General features: G+C 35.3%; 1 protein-coding gene across 1 annotated transcript in view; it reads left to right on the top strand.

The window, feature by feature from the left end:
* Positions 1-909: 909 nt before the first annotated feature.
* Positions 910-19,104, top strand: part of LOC144445426 (uncharacterized) — a 46,514-nt gene continuing 28,319 nt past the window's right edge. The window contains exons 1-5 of the mRNA XM_078134967.1: positions 910-1,385; positions 3,171-3,262; positions 16,271-16,333; positions 17,851-17,908; positions 18,898-18,990. Of these exons, the coding sequence (XP_077991093.1) occupies positions 1,266-1,385; positions 3,171-3,262; positions 16,271-16,333; positions 17,851-17,908; positions 18,898-18,990 (426 nt within the window). The 5' untranslated portion in view covers positions 910-1,265. The remainder of the gene's footprint in view (positions 1,386-3,170; positions 3,263-16,270; positions 16,334-17,850; positions 17,909-18,897; positions 18,991-19,104) is intronic.

Here is a 19,104-nt window from a genome sequence, read left to right as displayed (position 1 = left end):
TAAAAGTAACATTACTTTGACTTTGGGTTTTTGTCATCACAGGATATTATGTGAAGGGATCTACATGGCTTGAACCATAATCTGAAAATAGACACACTTCAGTGTCTATCTATCTATCTATCTATCTATCTATCTATCTATCTATCTATCCATCCATCCATCCATCTTATCCTTCTACCAATTGTTTTTGCTGATTTCAACTTTTACTATATTTTATTGAATTAAAATACATCAGAAGTTTAGTAGTACCAATACCTATTTGGTATGCTATAGCTGAATACTCATTACAGTGAAAACGTGATGTTTGCTAAAAAATGGTCAACTTTCAAGAAGTTTTCAGTGGGAATCTAATGTCAAAACAAAAGTAGATGAAATTATATCGGGAACTGATCATGAAATTACAATCACCTGTTGCTGAAATAATATCCGTCCACTGTTATCTATACTTTGAAATGTTAATTTAGTTTTCTGAATTGGCTGAGTAATACCTGCAGTTCTACGTGACTCCGTTATTTGCTGATATCCGTACTTCGCGGAAAAGTATTTCGGAAAAGTTAATACATGCTCGCATGCGCAGTACAGCTTTTCTAAGTTTTATAAGTCGAGCTCCGATTGGTCAGCTAATAAAGCTGAAAATTCTGTATTTGCCCTATGCACTTTAATTCTTGAGGGGAATTGAGGAATGGACTTAGATATTTTTACTGTTGCAATGATACTCAAAGTCGAATATTGCGCCCACCCGATGATCATCTCGTAAGATTGACTGAGAAAGTGGACAATAGTGACCCCGCCCCTTGTACTTTTTGCCAATCAGATGTCTCGTTTGTATTAGCGGAAACAGAGAGCCCTCAACGTTTCAAAATTTCGAATTTGCCGCTAGACGGTCGTCTGTTGTCATTCTGATGAGACTTTGTCCGGAGCAAGTGTACAATAGGGTGAATATATTAATCATTTTTCTAACCGTTTCACCTCAGACTAAAAATGTTTTGGATGATTTGTACGACGTAGATTTTGGAGAACACCTAGTGGTGGGAACTAAGCGTATAACGTAGCTCTACGGACGAGTGGATAGACGTAGACACGACAGGGTTGATATCAGAAAGTCTCTGACCGAACAGACGGCAATGCGGTGTGAACAAGTTAAATGATATGTGTAGATCTATCAGATTCGATACACCGTAAACCAATGTAGTAGTCCTGGTCATTACATCACATGTCATAAGACGGTATCATTCAGATGTCAAGATAATTTATACGGGTTGAAAATGAGCCATGTAAGACCATCGACGGCCAACGGGGCCGAGAGACAGACGGTACGGAAAGTTGTAAGATCGCCTGCCCTGATGAAGAAACGTGCGTCAAAATCCGTGCCGTTGGGAGAACGGGTGAGTTTTATATGAAGTATTATTTCTGTTGTTCAGACTGATGAAATATTATTATGTGGACTAACATGTAATTTTGTCGATTCGATTATATTAGTCTTTTAAAACAAATATTGCTCATATTTATACGCACACACAAAAATGAGATAATCATCGCCGTGGGTGTTCCTCTCCAGGTGCTATGTACGTATTCTCCTCATGTAAAAATGAGTCGAGACTGCCGCTCGTACATTTTTAATGTTTACACCTATGACTTGAAGTCAGTGGTGTTATCGATCTTGTCGAAAAAAAACCTATGTTGTTACGTCGGCCAAGTGCCACAATTGCCAGCAGTACCATTCATTGAATTATGATGATAAAATACCAGCTGTGCATGTGATACAATAACAAATGTGTAGACATGTCACACATGTATCCATGTAAAGGGTCTTCGTTACAGGTAGACAGACACCTTTACATGTTTATGACAGTGGTGGCACTCTCTTGTCTGTGAAACCTGTCAACTCTCCGTATTCAAAACTCGAAATAATATAAGAAAGCGCATGTATGAAAATATGATTAAGCAAATCTGTACATAGGAGGAGCATGAGATGATCACTTTTATTCATAATATCCTAGTAGATAAGATAACTCATAATAAAAAGGGTGCTTCTTTCCGGTGAGTGTTTTCTATGGCACTGAACACATGTGTATTATTGCAGGTGTCAATACCCTCCTGTTGTGATTCAGTCAGTGTGTGGGTAGACCAGATGTATTAGAATATCAAAATAACAGCTCAGCTGTACCTGTATTATTAATGAAATTTTGAAAATTTGTTCATTGTTTCATTTAGATTATCATATACATGTATTTTTCTGAATGGTTAAATGAATACCCATGGGGAACAAGTTCTTCTGTACCCTGTCCAGTACTCTCAATAGTACATTTATAGTACATGTATTACATTTGTAGATTTCATTGCTCTAACCACTCTAACATTAACTGGTAACCCTCAACCTATAGGGCCATAGTGATTTTTGATATATTTCTTTCATTTTGTCTATTAAAGTATTATGTTGATGATTTTATTAAATTAAACTTCCACCCCTTAATTCATTACAAAAGAATGTCTTATCATTTTGTGTACATGGCTGGTGCGTTGTTGAACTCCATGTTTTCAAAAGATCCAAGAAAGACAAATGGGAAACAAAATAATGAACAATAGGATGAAAAATAACTGATTCAAAGCTTCGACATGGCATAACAAATAAATTTGACCTCAGGCTAACTGGAGTGTGGTCTTGTGTACTCTGGTAACACATGTATCCTAATTCCTAACCTAATAATTTGTAAGTGGAAACGTTTGTGTCTTTCAGATGGCAACAGAATAAACAGAATGGCATTCCCACTATGCTGTTCATTGCTTATAACAATGTCAAGAGTGTGACTAAGTGAACTTTGAAATCAGTTATTATTGCCCTCACTTTTTTACTATACTGTACTGACCTGAATTGTGTTATTTTATTCATAAAGTTACCTACATCTGCATTGGAGCATAGTACATCTGTGGGCATTCTGCTTAAAATTGAAAGAAGCGTTATGCATAGTTGTTCTATAAAGGAGAGTGTGACATTGCATTAGTGCCTTTGTGTGTATACTATAACTGTGACCTCTTAATACAGGAATGTATCTGAAACCAATCTTGGTCTTCAATTTGGTGTCCTTTCCTGAAGTGAAGTTACAAAGTAGCTAGTAAAGCCCCAAAATAATAATACTGTTGTGTTTGTTTTTTCATGTATTCATGTACAGGTTACCCTTGAGAGAGTATTGGGATTAACAGTAAGCAACAATGCTACATTTGACTGTGATCCAAACACTGGCTTGATTGCTTATACAGCAGGGTGAGTAGAAAGTGAACCCATGTTATCACCATCTTGATAGTGGTGTCAATATGGCCATCAATATTATCAAGGAAAGGTACTTGTGGAACAGTCTTTAAACATTGGCATATTGTATAAGTGTCCGATATCACAAGTCCCAATGAGCTTGGTGATAAAATGAGACCAGGGCATGCTGCCAACTTTCCATGTTGAAAGATATATCTGATGTATCCACTTAGTGTAGTATTAAGGCTTGTCCAGTGATAAAGACTGTCACACATGTACATGTACCCTTGTTTTGGAAGAGATACTGCATGTGCTGTAAATCTTCACATGTATGGCAGGGATCCTTCTGACATTGTAGAGCAAACTGAATTTGAGTGCATAGGAATAGAAATATGATAGATATTCCAACTGTCAAGACGTTCCTGATGTGATGTCTTAAATTACCATTCCCAAGATAGCTTGACTCACTGTGCACAAGCAGTCTAAATGGTTGAAGCGGATTGGTCCATCGTCCATGCAGAAATTTGTTGATGATAACTCATGATTGATGTATAAACCGAGTATTCAGTTCTAGGTTCGATGTAACAAAGAGTTACGACATGAGTAATGCTTCACAGGGCCTTTTAAAAAATTTGATTCTTTTTCGAAAAGCAATTCTGTATATGAATGTTAACTATCAAAACATGTACTGACTTGCAATCTGATACTATCGAGATAAAAATAATAATGTCACACCATCCACAAAAAATAATTACAGATAAATTGGATATTTTAATTGCAACATTTCAACTATCGTTATGATCACCCAATGTCTAAATATCGATGCCAAGACCAGACTGGTATTTTGAGACAGAATGAGACTGATAGAACTAAGAAATGTTAGATCACATCATGAAAACTGTCATAATCATTAAAGATCCAAAGAGAACCCTGACCTTTGACCATAGCTACTAGTGATAATTTGCAGCTATATTGATTTGAGGACTTAATTTGAATGTTTGAAGGCTGACCTTGTACATCAACCACAACCAATCATTAATTTAAAACTACACAGCAAAGTAAACATATGTTTCATTGTTTTAGACTGAATTATGAATGATACATATGGGATATTGTCAAAATCATAATATTTCTATACAATATTATAATACTTTGATATATCTAGAAGAGAAATACATCAGGTATATCCTAAATTACAAAGTCAGTGGTCTCCAGTCACCATCTATAAATAGTGACACTGATATTGATTGTTAGTCATCCAGAAACAAGCAATAGCTATGAATAATATTCTGTTTTTATACTTGCTTCTTTTAAATATATGTTTGGTGGGTGTGATAAATTTTAAGGACTAACACATGAAATAGATGAAATAGAATATCTTAGCGTGCAAATTAGAGTTATTTTGTCATTGTTGTTTTTGTCCAGCCTACAATGCTTGAAAGCATATGTCTGTACAGCTGTTGATCTAAGTTCTAAATTTGGGACAGTTGTGACACTGCCCAACAGGTGAACATATCTCACAGTATTGAGAGATCATAAAGTGAACTGGGAACAAAAGGATAATATTATTTTAACTTTTGGTGAGGAAGTGGTATTGCTATAAATAATGATTGATTTATTAGTAACAATGAGATATGTATAGAGATAAAATAGTAACTGGTAACTGGTTACAGGTCACAGTTGTCAAAAGACGTGACTCAATAAAATATTCCACATATGGTTTGCCATAATGATTTAATATTAAGAATCATAGTTCATCAATGTCAGTGGTAGTCTTTCATTAATAAAGCTATTGTTTGACCAGCTATGGATGGGGTGTCTATTTATATCATAGCTGATTAAGGAAAGCGTAGCTGAGTGAATACTTTGTGATTTCAAGTGTTTTAGGTTGAGTGTTTATTGTTAATGTTCTGCAGATAAAACATAGAGTATATACTCTGAGCCTTCCAGGGTTTGTTTCATTGGAATAGTTGCATCTTGTATGTGAAGTAGTTCTCACTTCATTCTACTTGGTACTTATCAAACAACTTAGGATTAGTTGCCAAAGCCAGCTTAGAACAATGCAATACACATGTACAACATAGCAGAAATGAAAGAAATTCTGGTGAAATTCCCCATGTGTTGACTAACATTATTCAATGTATACAGGAATTCAAGACTGACAGTTTGACAACAAATGAACAACTGTTATTTATACTGATGTCAAACACCTTTCACCTCAGGTATGATCATCTGATCTCAGTTTCAAAATCCTTCTCCTTCTTTTAGAATCCTGGTGTAATAATAATATCAGTGTGTTTCAAGTCATAAGGTTTCTGTCCTAGATTCTGCAAGATCAGTTCTCAATTAACAAGGTGATCAACCGAGTTAGTGATGTTGAAATACTTGACCCAAATAACATTGTCTGGTTCTACTACAAGTAAATATCGAGATATAGTATTGTACCCGCTGGATGGAAGATAATGCCCAGTCACTTTACAGAGTATGACTATTGTCATCTTTTAGAAGAATTCATTTCTATAGGCCACAATACAATTTTACTTTCCAAGTTAGGTATCACAATGGGCTTGTCTGCTACAAACAGTGGGATGTCCATGTAAAGTAGCTACTTATCTATTTGGCAAGGAGCATTGATTGCATTTGAGTCAATCATAATTCTTCTGGCTAACTTCAAACGTATTGAAACATAGTTTTTAGGTGATCGATGAATAGTCATTATCAAATTGTCATTTGTCAAAATCAAGCAGAAATGTTATCAACAATGGAATGAATTGATTTGTCTCGCTAACATGAGTGATAACTTTAAATTTCTAGAGATGAATGATATATTTTTATCAGTAGAAGAATTAAGTGAAGTTTAGAAAAGTCTCTGTAGGAGCCATTCTGACTGTGTCATTGAAAAAGTAGTATTCAACTCATGGTTTACCCTTTGACACGTTTTTTAGTCTCTTGGCAATATATAAAGTTCTGGTTTAGACTGCAAAGTGATTTGTAGTACACTTTTATGGAGAATGGGTATACACAGTCCATGCAGTGTTCTTGAAATACTTAGTCATGCACTGTTTGCTTGTCAGACCCTTCGGTGAAATTTGTTTGAAATTGAAACTGGTAAGAGGAATAAAGGCAATCGGTAGCAAATTACATGTAAGACGTTTAAAAAGCGTACAGTATAATTGTACATAATTTGAAGGAGGAAATATTGAACATTCTTATTAAAAGTTTAAGCATTATTTAATGTGTTGACCAAAAGGTTCATCGGCTTGGCAGATTGAAGTATTGTTGTGACTAAGCCTAGTATTTTTCATCAGATATGTACCCTGCACCAACTGATTTTGTTATGCAAGTAAATAGAACATGAACACATGGCAGCCAAACGCTGACCTTACGTACACTTCAGAAGTCAGTGCTGTTCAAAATGCAAACTGAGACTTGCACACATGTACATATCACTCTACTACTGATTAACCTCCTTGGCATGACTGATTATTATTCTAAGTGAGTTCTAAGCCTATGAAAGAAATCTGAAATTGCCAAAGTGACAAAAACCCATTTTACACTAAAAAGGGTCACCACCACCACCCAATTTTACCCTTGGATGATCATCTGGCAATTTGACCTAATGGTATCCTCACATTGTCATTGTTAAACCGAATCTAATAGATCATTCAAGATACAGTATTACTGGTTGTAAATTCAGTGGAGAAATAGGAGATATTTTACTTGTGTGGCATGCATGATCAAGCTTATACAACTAAATTATCTAACTAAATTGTTCTTAAATTATCTAACTAAATTGTTCTTGGGAAACATAAAACGGAACATAAAATGTGTGTGATATGCACAGTTGTTCGGTGATCCCTCAGATGTTTTAGTTGTACTTGAGATGGTTTGACTTGTGCTGATATCTCTCTTTGATGTAATTAACTGTTCTTTGTTTAAGGAGAGGTACATGATTGAGTTTGATTAAATTAATACTTGTATCAAACTTCATAATAGGAGGTGATGGGTACAGAGTAATCAGACTACAACTGGCAGATTCAAGAAATAATGAAATTAGATATGCATAGTTTATTGTGTAGTGTGTAGTCCCTGTGGTGTTCAACCTTGTGGCAGTATGTTGTGACATACTTGGTGAATGTACTTCTATTACACATGTAGGGCCAAAGTAATGATCAAAATCATTGCATATTCAATAAAGTTACTTGCTTTCAATAAGGAATAGTTGTTGCTTTGGTGAGAGTATAATAAGGATATGATATGAAAGTATGGATGTACATTTCTTGATGCAATGATAGCCTAGTTGGTAACAAAGTTGGTAGCCTGGGGAGAGTCTGTGTACAGTGTTGCATATTGAAAGTTGTCTCCTAGTCCCAGGGCATGGCTTAGTCAGTGTGGTTCCCCAGGGGAAAGAAAGAAAAGAATGCAGGTGAAGTCTGCTTTGTTGCCATCATCAAAACAAATCAACAACACAATAGTAAGCTAGGTAATTTGTCCAATTGCAATGACTTCAGTGTGGATAGTTGATGAACACAACTAAATAACTACTTATCCTGTTATGCAACATGTTGGTTCATGCTGAAAGGCAATGACGCAGTTCATTCAGGCTGAGAACGCTGAAGGAGAGCTTTTACATTTGCAGTTATAAAGTACTGCAGGGGTTGCCTGGATAGGAATGTTTGCATAATAAGTGAAACATGTGTGTCACTTTAGTGAATGTAATTTGCATCTAACTTTCAAGCTGCCCTTGTCATAGTGAGTTTGGCATAGACATCATTTGAACACTCAAGACAGCTATGACCATGTATCCAGTAGGGATGTCACTTTTCATGAATTTGAATCACTGTAATATGTAATTATGTTAGTTCATGAAAACAATGGGAAGCATGAATGTAACAACTGTACTGTATCATTGATGAGACATGTTACATCGATAGACATCATATTTGGAGTATTACCTGGAATGGACACTGCATGAAAGAGAATGGCAAGGGGATAGAGTTCTATTCAAGCACATTTTGTCAAGTTGTAAATATTTCTTAGGATAGTAATAGAAATAAATCGTTCCTAAAGCCTATACTGATAGAAGATGTTGTTTTGCAGAAAGGGGGAATCTTATAGAATTTACAGTTTCCTGTACCATAAACCACAAATTTTACAGTGTATTAAAGAGAGTTAATGAAAAGGAACTCTGACAACATACTCACAATTTATTTAACACACTCCTTGCCCTCAAGAAAAACAACACAGAAGTTAATTTTGGTTGTTAAAATTCTGATATTTTAGAACATGGTAAGGCACAATGGATTGAAGAGTACTACATAACTGCAAAAATTCAATGAAATGATTTATTGTCAAATCTTTAGATGATCTATGAATACTGCTATAAGCATCAACATGAATTGTTGTTTTGGAACATTGCCATACAGTGCTACTTTTGTTGGTCCCAACAAAAGTGTACAACTGATTGTTCAACTGTAACGAATGGTTTCTCTTCCAGTTTGGGAAACCAGCTGACGCCATTGAAAGACATCAGTTTAATGTGGCAGACATCTGTTGTCCAAGATGGCTTCAGTGTTTATGGTATTTGTTTTCCAATTGATAACCATGTTTCACTTGCCTGATCATCCACAATTAGGATGCTATGGGAAAATGGGGAATGTCTTTAGAATGCTGATTCCTCACAAAGCATAGAGACATATTATATCTGAAATATTGGACTTGTGTCAAAGGATAGTTGTAATAAAGGTGTATGACGTGTAGTGAATGTAATGGGCTCACAAATCAGGTAAATGGGACACAGGTACCTCCTGTGATGTAATACACATCCTTTCTAAGAAAGAAGTAGAAAATCTACATGTACACTTTCTGGATATTAGCTCTGGTGGCGGGAAACAGAACTTGTATGCCAACTTCCCTCTATTAATATGGTATTGTCTGTCTGAAGATTAGACTTTCAGGAGATCCAGGAAAGAGTTAGCCTACAACTTCCTGAAACTGATACTTGTCTTCCTGTACAAAAACTTGTGTCTGTTCCTGAATGTAGCCCAGTCTTTACTAGCCTTCACCCCATACTACAGGAAAACAAAGCATTTGCACTGAAACAATTGCATTGTTCTTTAATTTCCCAGGAAGACAATACTGTTGAATTGTATATTGTTATGAAGGCACTACCACTGTAATCTTGTACTTGTATTGGCTCTCTAGAAGAAAGAAAATTAATGACATGGACTTAAGTAAAGACAAAAAGTGATTAGTGGAATTGTTTCTAAAATTGGTCAGTTGAGGACAAAATGTTCTTAGTTATCAGTCAGTCTTGTCTTTTGTACCGATTTTGTTCAAATTGATTTTAAGCAGTAAAATTATAAGAATAAAAGGGACAAACCTCTATTCCAAACATATCATTATAAAAATCTATGTTTCATTTATAAAAACTGAAAAGCTTGATATAAATGTTGAAAGTATCTGATGAGCAGTATTTTCTTTCCATCAATACAGGTGTTAAATCAAGCCATAAATAATGAAAAGAAAAACATCTCCATAGTTAAATAAGCATGTGTTCACTTAATGCATGTCACACTTCTGATTTTCTTAGATGTTTATCACAAGCCTGAATATGTGATATGTTTGTTGATACAGTACTGCCAATAGGCAATCCAATAGACACACTTAGTGACTACCAATAACCTGTGTCCACAGAATGTGATGTAAATGCATAATCAAAATAAGGTACCTCATAAAATGCAATGATTGTTCAAGTGATAGAAATAAATTTTGACAAAATGATCAGTGTATTGACCCCAAGATGAATACTAATTTATACATTTTGGCAATATAACTACGGTACATCTTACTTGGATTTAAACATTATAATAAAATATACTACTATATAGTGACATTCTCCAGATATATGACTATATGTTATAAAATTATTATTGCTTCAATATAAGGCTGACAACCAGTAGATCATCTACTCTACTGAATATGACGAATGACCACTCAACCTTAGGACTTAGTCCATAGTCAAGCAGTTGTATTATATATTTCTAGATTAGAGGATCATAAATATTTCTCCTTACAAAAACTTCAACTGTGAGAGCAGTGAACCCGCAGAGGAAGAAAGTCGCAGCACCGTCAAAAATATTGGAATGTTTGCTCAGCTTAGTCACTTGATGAATGATGAATATTTCCTAATACAAGGTTTCATTAAATGTGTTCAAAGGGAAAGTTAACTTTTCAAAAAAAAGAATCTGTTACATTTATTACGTGCTTTCTACTTCAGTTATATACATGTATAGTGGAGAGAAGAAAATACAGTCAAACTCATTTACTAGTGTATTGTGTGAATGTAAATAACTGTAGACAATAACACTAATAATGCCCATGGGAGAAATAGAATGACTGTAATTAGCCATTTTTCTTTTCCCCCAAATGATGTAGTAAACTGAATTGTACATGTGGTTACCAGCATAATAAATTAGTTGATAAATCAGCTCTTTACACAATCAGTACATTCTGTCTGTCACTCATGTTTACAAGGAAACATCTTTGTAGTCCTGCAAGGCAGTTATTGTAGAATTTTAGCACAAGGGTTATATCAAGGCAAGTAAAACTTTAAGATTGGGTTCTTTTTGTGGCGACACGGCTGTGTATTTTGTAACAGAACCACATAATGACTTTACTTCATTAAACACCTTTAAGAAGTGTGAAATGTTATCCTATTTGTGTTTGATGTACAAAACTTCTGAGAACACTAAAGTCAAGGAAGGTGAGCTAAGCTGGGTATCAATTTCTTCATGCACGACCACCTTCCTTTGATGCTGGGGAAATCACTTCAAAATGTCGAGGCACAAGTTTCCAAAGTGTGCATGATCGTATTTGATGGTTTGCTGTCCTTGTTATGGTCAGGAAGGGGTTATCTGTGGACATTCATTTTGGAGGTATATCAATAGTTCAAATAACAGACTTCTGTTTGTGTCTGACCACAGGCACATTTTGTCAGTGTTTGTGTTTTACTGGCTGCAAACATTTCTTATTCAGCATTTGATGACTTTAATGTTTTTTGAATATTTGTTCTTTTCTGTGGTTGAACAACAGGTACAATGTACATGTCACCCTGTGGGCATACAACACAGTGCATTATTCAAAGTAAAAAGTTGCTGCTGAAGTGTTGAAAAGTCAAACAATAATGATAAATAGTTTTGCCCCCCAAAAGTCTTCAATACATTGACATTTGGATGAGCAGCAATGTAAAACAACAGTGTCCCATTGTCACAGCATGTACATGTAACACACAAATTTTACAAGTGATAGTGATAACACTTTGTTATGTATGTCTACCTAAATCAATACTATACTATGTTCCTCCTCCAGACCACTATAAAACTATAGTGGTCTGAGGTTCCGCTAACCAAGTCAGTGTCAGATATAATTTAAAACATGAGACTGATATCATATGCAAGGTGCAATCTCTTGTAAAACATTTTGTCCCAGTGCTTTTAATACAATATTCTGTCTAGTGTGTCTGGTAAGAAGGAACCCTTTAAGTGTCAATGAATTGAAACGTGTGGTGTAAGAGTAGCATCTGTTTGAAATGTGTGTAAGAGTAGCATTTGATTTTGTCAAGGATTGTTGTTTGCAATTCGCAAGCACCTTTTCAAAACATGCCCAGATACATGTGCTTGAATTGCTATCAACACTCATGAAGCATTCAAAATCCAGATCAGAACAGATAGCGTTTCTTTTTGTTATTTTCCGGTTTCCTGTATGTTTCTGTGGCTTATCTATGAACAATCACATCCTCTATACCTAGCTATAATAGGTCAATGTATTATCAAGCACATTTAGTCTAAAGTTATCTTCTGTTATAAGAAAAGAGGAAATGTATCCAGCAAGTAAATGTTTAGTGATTGTTATGGTGGAGCTGGTGGCGATGGCCAGCAGGTTAATGACATTCATATTTTTATCAGGTGTGTCAATTTTTGATATATTTCTTTTGATGATTTTTAATCATCAACCGAACCCATCCAATAGAGATGTCTACCTGTATATGATGGTATGGGTGTGACTGTCACTACCAACAAGCGTTACATTCTGTGTATGATTGTATACGATATTGTTAAAGCGCACGTTTACCCTGTACATCTTTTGTAATTCTTAAATACGTAAGTTCCCATTAGAAATGATTCATGTGGTGCCAAAAGTAGTATTGAATAATAGTCGCAGGTAGGTAGGGGAGTGACCCTCTGAAAAAAATCAATGAGTGGTATTGAACAGGATGTGAATGCGTAACAATAGAACAGTGGTGATGATACCATGTGAGTCAATTTCAGATTTCATGCAACCATTTCTTGTTGTTAATAAACAGAAAGGCTTTGTATTGGAACCTAAGAGATCAATGCTCAGAAATCAAAGTGTGTGGGTTTTTTCACTCAAAACAAAGCCACCGTCCTGGGACTGACCTAGACATTAAAATCACCCAACATTAAAATGTAATAAAGTGAATGGTTGTAAGATGTGTTTAGTGTATTTGATTACCCTATTCAGACCTTAATAGACTGCGAGCATACACTTATGCTGTTTGATCATTAGGGTAACTTATAGTAGCCATGTATTACCTTCCTTCAGGGGACTTATTTTTGTAGGCTGCATCATGTCACATGGCAAGACTTGGGACCATGCTACCCCATGTATATGTTGTTTATCCCCTTCTGTTTTTGGATACAATGGAGGACGCTGTGACATTAGGGTTAGGGATGTTTGGGTGAAGGTGCCAGACTGATAGAATGCAGTGTTACTGGCTTTATCCTGATTACATTGTTGTCATGAGAAGTTGGACTGGGTGTCCTTCAGCTCAGGTACCCAGCTGTTAAGAGACGCAAGATGTTTGGCAGCTGCTATAAGTTACCAGAATACAAATGTACATACTGGTAATATTTTTATGACACTTCATATGATAAAGCAGATATTCCATATTGAAAATATTTTGACCAGAACAGTGGCAGCGCAAACAGTACTGATGTAGATGAATTGTCCCATATTTAGATGCACAGCAGATTTTTTCCCAGACCTCTTCCAGTCTGTATCGCTTTTTGGTTACAAAAGGAAAAGAACACACCCTTGACAAACCCAAGGACATCTGTGGTTCTTTTGCATCATTTGGTATCCAACAGTTGTTGAAGTTCCTGTTCAGAATAAAGGCAAAATCTTAACAATATCCGAAGGAATAATGCCTGCTGAGTGAACAGTCAACCTGTCTGTGTCAATGTCATTCAATGTCAGTCCAGAGTCATGTTATTGTTGGTTCTATTGTGATGTTACAGTCTGTCCACCAATTCTTTAACTGAAAATGATGTCATTCAACATTTTCCCAGTGGAGACCCATGGCAGAATAATTAGCATGTGTAATACATGTATATGTGAAATGTTCAATGTATACTCAAACAAATTGTTTACATGTAAAGTCTGACAGTAAAATAAATTCTAATTTCATGCAATAAATAAAAAACTGAGAAAATTGTCAAACTACAAATGTAGCTCACCACACATGTACATTCATTCAGTTCATTAGCTGTAAAAGTAAGATGTATTTTCAGTCCTGCACAATTTCAAAATTTCACAGAAAACTGTCGAAGTGATTCCTTAAAATTGTTACTCAGCTACAGTAATACACTCATGTAAGAAATGAGAACTATAAAGAAAACTTTACTGTACTATACAAACTGAATTGCCTAATCAGCACTACTTACATATTTATGTGTGTAATCTAGGTCTTAAACTGACAATGTTTTCATATTACTTTAGTAAGTTTATTGATGGTTTCCCTGTGTGTAAACTGAACATCCAGGTGTTCCTTCTGCCTTAATATATAATGCCTCACTCTAGTGAATGTGATTACACAAGCGAACCATTGGCTAGCTGAACCTTTCAGACTACCCTGCTTGGTACATGTGTATGTAGAGCTTATTCACTGGGCTATTGCACATGCTTTGATCACTTAACAGGACATGAAGTAAGTTTAAGCCACCAAATGGAACAGAATTTGGTCATCAAAAATTACCAACAAGTTACAGATACCAGTTATCATGGATTCATGTGTCACAAATGATGATAAATAATATCTGATTATATTATATATGACAGTAACTGTATATGTGTACAAAGTGTATGCAACAATGTCACTGTGTAGGGTCACTTTGCTTGCCGTGTGTGTATATATAACATGCACTTTGAATGTATGTGTACGTAAAATGAGAATTGATTGGGTGTCAGGTTTTTCAAAATGCATGTATATGTTATACGTAAAATGGAAATGAATGGGTGTCATGTTTAACACCAGTACCAGACAGACAGGTACATTTGTACTACATGTAAGTATTGTAACTTACACTGGGAAAATTGTATCTTTTGGAAGTATAAATAGAACAGGTGTTAATTTAATGGGCCTTACACCATGACACAATGTATGTGTAAATAGAAAGATGTGCTCATTTATGAAAACAAACAAATAAAAAATGGAAATCGGTAAGACTAGAAGTATGTATCAGTTGGAGATGATATATTGGGGTTGAATGAAAAATTAAGCGGTAAGCTTTCTGTATGACATTGTTATGACATTGTTTTAATATGAAAATATATCAATAATTAATTTTGTGGAGGCAGTAAGTTGTGGTGCAACCTTGATAAGCTTTCCTAGTCTACTGTACAAACAATTGAATGTGTTGCCTTTTTTTTTTGTCAAATACTCAATCATTCAAAACAATATGTTTCACTTTAAAATACAAATGTAGACAGTTTTTGTTGTGTTGACAAAATAGCAAGTATCAGGCAGTTTGATGCTAGCCTAGAATCCAGGTGATTGAAGATTTTGAATTTTGATTTCCCTTTCTTTTGCCGTGATTGGGGAAATAATGAATTCAAAACTGCCATCCAGATGGATTTCTAGGCTAGTTTGATGCCGATGGACCATGCTTATATTAGTACTATAACATGTACATGTACATGTGTATATGTGTTGACATTTTTGGGGATGTTTACATGGAAGACAGTATACTAGTATCTCTTCATGTGGTAGTTGTGCAAACACCATTACAGTTATTTCCTGTCTATTTAACATGTCCTTATATTCTTATTAAGACATGTAGACACTCAGTTTGTCACCAAGATTAAGATATATATTGAAATGATAATATTTTTAAATACCTGTGTTGCCAAATCGGCAAATACTGTACTGAGGCTAACTGATTTATCCTGAATGTTTGTGTTGCTATGTTTGAAGGTGTGAAATGGTAACTTGGAATCTAGGCTTCAATCCATTTGACGTTTCTACTATTGTAGGAAAAATGTCAAATATATTGAAGCATTGATTTTGAGCTAATTGAATGACTGGTGTTGTGAGGTATTTGAAACAAAGAGGACTATTGAAACATGGCCATGAACTTTTCTAAGAGATTCAGAATTCGCTCCAAATAGAGTACAGATTAGTTTATTCCAATGGTCAGATTCCAATACATGTATTACAATATACATTGAAATTAAGAAAGATTGCAGCACTGGCAAGTGAAGTTATTTAGTTAATTTAGTGCAGTGTGTTGGTTTTGTTGTGTTTCTGTAATTGCTTTTCATCTGTATGTGAACTATGCAATGGTATTTATACTTTGTTGACTACATAGAAAGTTAAAGAGGCAAGTGGATAATGCATAAAGTGTTTCTCTCTCTCAAATTATCTAAATCCTTTGCATTTCTTGCTTCAAACCATCAACACTCAATTTGTCTGAATATATTACAGCACAAATTGGTGAAAGTCTTTATAGTGCAGTCAGTGAATGGCATCTGTTTATCTAGTGTCTGGCTAAAGGGAAAGGAGTTTTCAAGTCACAGTTTGGTCAAAGTTCAAAGAAATACTTTTCCCATCTGACTGTCAAGAATAGTCTAAACTTTCCCTTTTGTTGGTTCGATTGAGTAACAACGACAAATACCCAATATTTGATTTACAGGCTAACCAACATCTTTTTGTTTTCTCTGTAGATGTGTCATAGTCCTTTTCAATCCAAGGAAGAACAAACAAACACACATTTTCAATCATTCCAGGTAAGACAAACATTGGAAAGAATTAGCATGCTTGTTCGTGATTCAGTCTTTACAAGCACTGACAATCATGGCCAGGCTTTCTCTTCAAATTTCTCCAAATACAAGAAATGCATTGAAGAAAACTTTTAGATTATATTAAAACACGTTCAAGAAATAATTACTCTGTATTTGTGTAAATTGGACTGAGACAACTTAGAAATCAGGCCTCAAGGAAAGGTCTTTGAGGGAAATGTAAGGGGCGAGATCAATAGTTCAATGTAGGATAAAAAACTGAATTCTTACAGTTACTGTAGGCCTCAGACCCCCTACCCCCTTCTAGATAAATTGACCAAAATTGAAAATTGTTTCAGACAGCAAATCAATTTCAAATCAGTAATAATATGACAGAACCCAATGACATGTGAGTTCAAGTGTGGTGTATTCGGGGGGTATTTGCATGAATACTTGCAGTGTTCTGTGTGAAGCAGAAATCACTGCAGGCACAAGTGCAAATACCCTTGAGTTACCTACACTGGAACTCACATGGCATGGGGTTCTGTTATTATGTTTATCTGAAATGGCAACGTTCCATAAAAATCATCTTGTGATTTTGTGTGTAGCAAACACGTCCTCATTTGTTTATCATTTGCATGCAGGTGTGCAATAATGTTTTCAGCATTGCACTTCAGTGCAAATACCAGTACTATATTTTAGTGCCATGCATTTACCATTGCAAAAATTCTTCCGTTTTTCAATTTGACTTTTTCAAAAGAAATATTTGTATTCAGGGATACAAAACAGATCCATTCAAAGTAAAATTGTTTTTTTTTTTTTTTAGGATGAGAACTAAAATGACTCTAACCCACCTCTAAAGTATGGCTCTAACCCACCCCTAAAGGAAAAGAATTTAGTTTTTTATCCTACATTGAACTATTGATCTTGCCCCTAAGTCACAGAAATCTTGAAAAAGCCCATTTTCATAAGAAACCTATTAGTATTGCCTAACAGTATTTACTGAGCTATATATCACCATTACCTGTCAACTTCATGCACAGCCAGTCTTTTGTTGCTATCATACTAAATAAAAGTGAAGGGAATTCAAACCACAGGGTATTTCTGATGTGAACAGTTATCCATGCTTGATTTGTCATCTGTAACATTATTAACTTACAAGTACAATTTCTGATTTTTACATTAACCTTTGTCCCTCGTATAATAACCGGCATCATGTGCGACACTCTAGACACATTTGTCAGTGAACAGTATAATCAGACACTGGGAAGCGTCCCTTGGGGAGCAAAAGTTCAAATTTTGATGTTCAAAATATGGAACTGTAGCATGTTGTGAGGGAAATGATAAAATATTAATCACAGTCCATTACAGTGCCAACAAGGACATTTATGGTTGACAGTCAGTCTGTATGACATAATTGTATAATTTCAGTATAGAACAGCTGGTGTATATTTTTAGAAGTGGTGCATGTTAACGAAACTTGTGTATGACATTTAACTTTAATCTGTATTTGGTTCACTACATAGGAAAACTATTACTGCAGTAGCATTTTCTAGTGATGGAAAACATGTTGTCACAGGGGAGGTAAGTACAAATGTTTTGATTCTCTAGTCTGCAGACTGCATGCTTTCACCTTGTCAAACAAAAACCTATGTGTAGTCACATCAGGCGTTCGCATGTCATTGTAATGTGTCATGTGTCTCCCTCAAATGACAACAGTACAAGCAAGACTGTCAAATACTTGCGAGCATTGTCATACATATAGTTTTAGTTGATTCATTCTGAGATATAGCTGACAGGTCTACTTTCTTGTTGGTAGGAAAGCATCCAGGTTTTATGCATTGATTTTCCAGCTCCATGACTCCGTGGTTTGTTTATCATTTAGTCACAGATCGTTCTTTAATGTCAGCACGGTTTGACCAACCATTCCTTTTTATTGCACTATTAGTTTGTTGCAGGACACGGTAACTTGATACTTCTGACAGAGTATTCAGGGACATATTTTTGATTTTATAGGTCCACAAACTGTTAATTTAGAGTATGTTTTCCTTTATTACTGCCAGCCGCTATCCCCCAGCGTCCTCCCTTCCCCAATTGTTGTTTTTATATGAGGCTGTCCCCCCATTGATAGATCTTGGAGTTCAGGAAGGTTAATGGCAAAGATGTGTTACATAAGGAGTACTGTCAGTCATCTATGTTTTTGTCCATTTAGAGTCCAGTTCTGCATGAGTAGTGTTGTTTGGGTGGATGCTTTGTGGTGGGTGTGATTGATTTGTTATGCTCGGTGTGTTTGATTCTGCAAGTGAAATAAAAAGGTAAACATAAATCACTGCTGTTGCTAACATTATAACAATCAATATATGATCTGGAGCCCTTGCACTTTGTTACTGATATGTGAAAATGTTTGAAAGGGAATAGTGTGCATTACCTGTGACAAGTTATGTCTGTCTGATACCCCTATTCACTGTTTAGTATTAAAGTTGTGTTTGTCTGGCACCCATATTCACTGTTCAGTTTGATTGTATTTACTGGGATGATTGATGATGTTTTTCTCTCTGATCTTTCTTTCTTAGAGTGGACATTTGCCAGCTGTGCGTGTTTGGGATGTTCAAGATAAAACACAAGTCATAGAGTTTGCTGGCCACAAGTTTGGAATTAGTTGTGTGGTAAGTGGTATGCCAATTCTACCAAACTCCTATTAAAAAATGCCTTAAATACCTAATTATTCTGTTTATTAAATACTACTGTGACATTCTTTTGGTCCTAAAGATTCTGAAGAG

Source organism: Glandiceps talaboti, chromosome 2, assembly GCF_964340395.1.
Source record: "Glandiceps talaboti chromosome 2, keGlaTala1.1, whole genome shotgun sequence".
Classification (NCBI taxonomy): domain Eukaryota; kingdom Metazoa; phylum Hemichordata; class Enteropneusta; family Spengelidae; genus Glandiceps; species Glandiceps talaboti.
The sequence above is the reverse complement of the archived record's forward strand: the minus strand, read 5'-3'. Positions and strand labels throughout refer to the sequence as shown.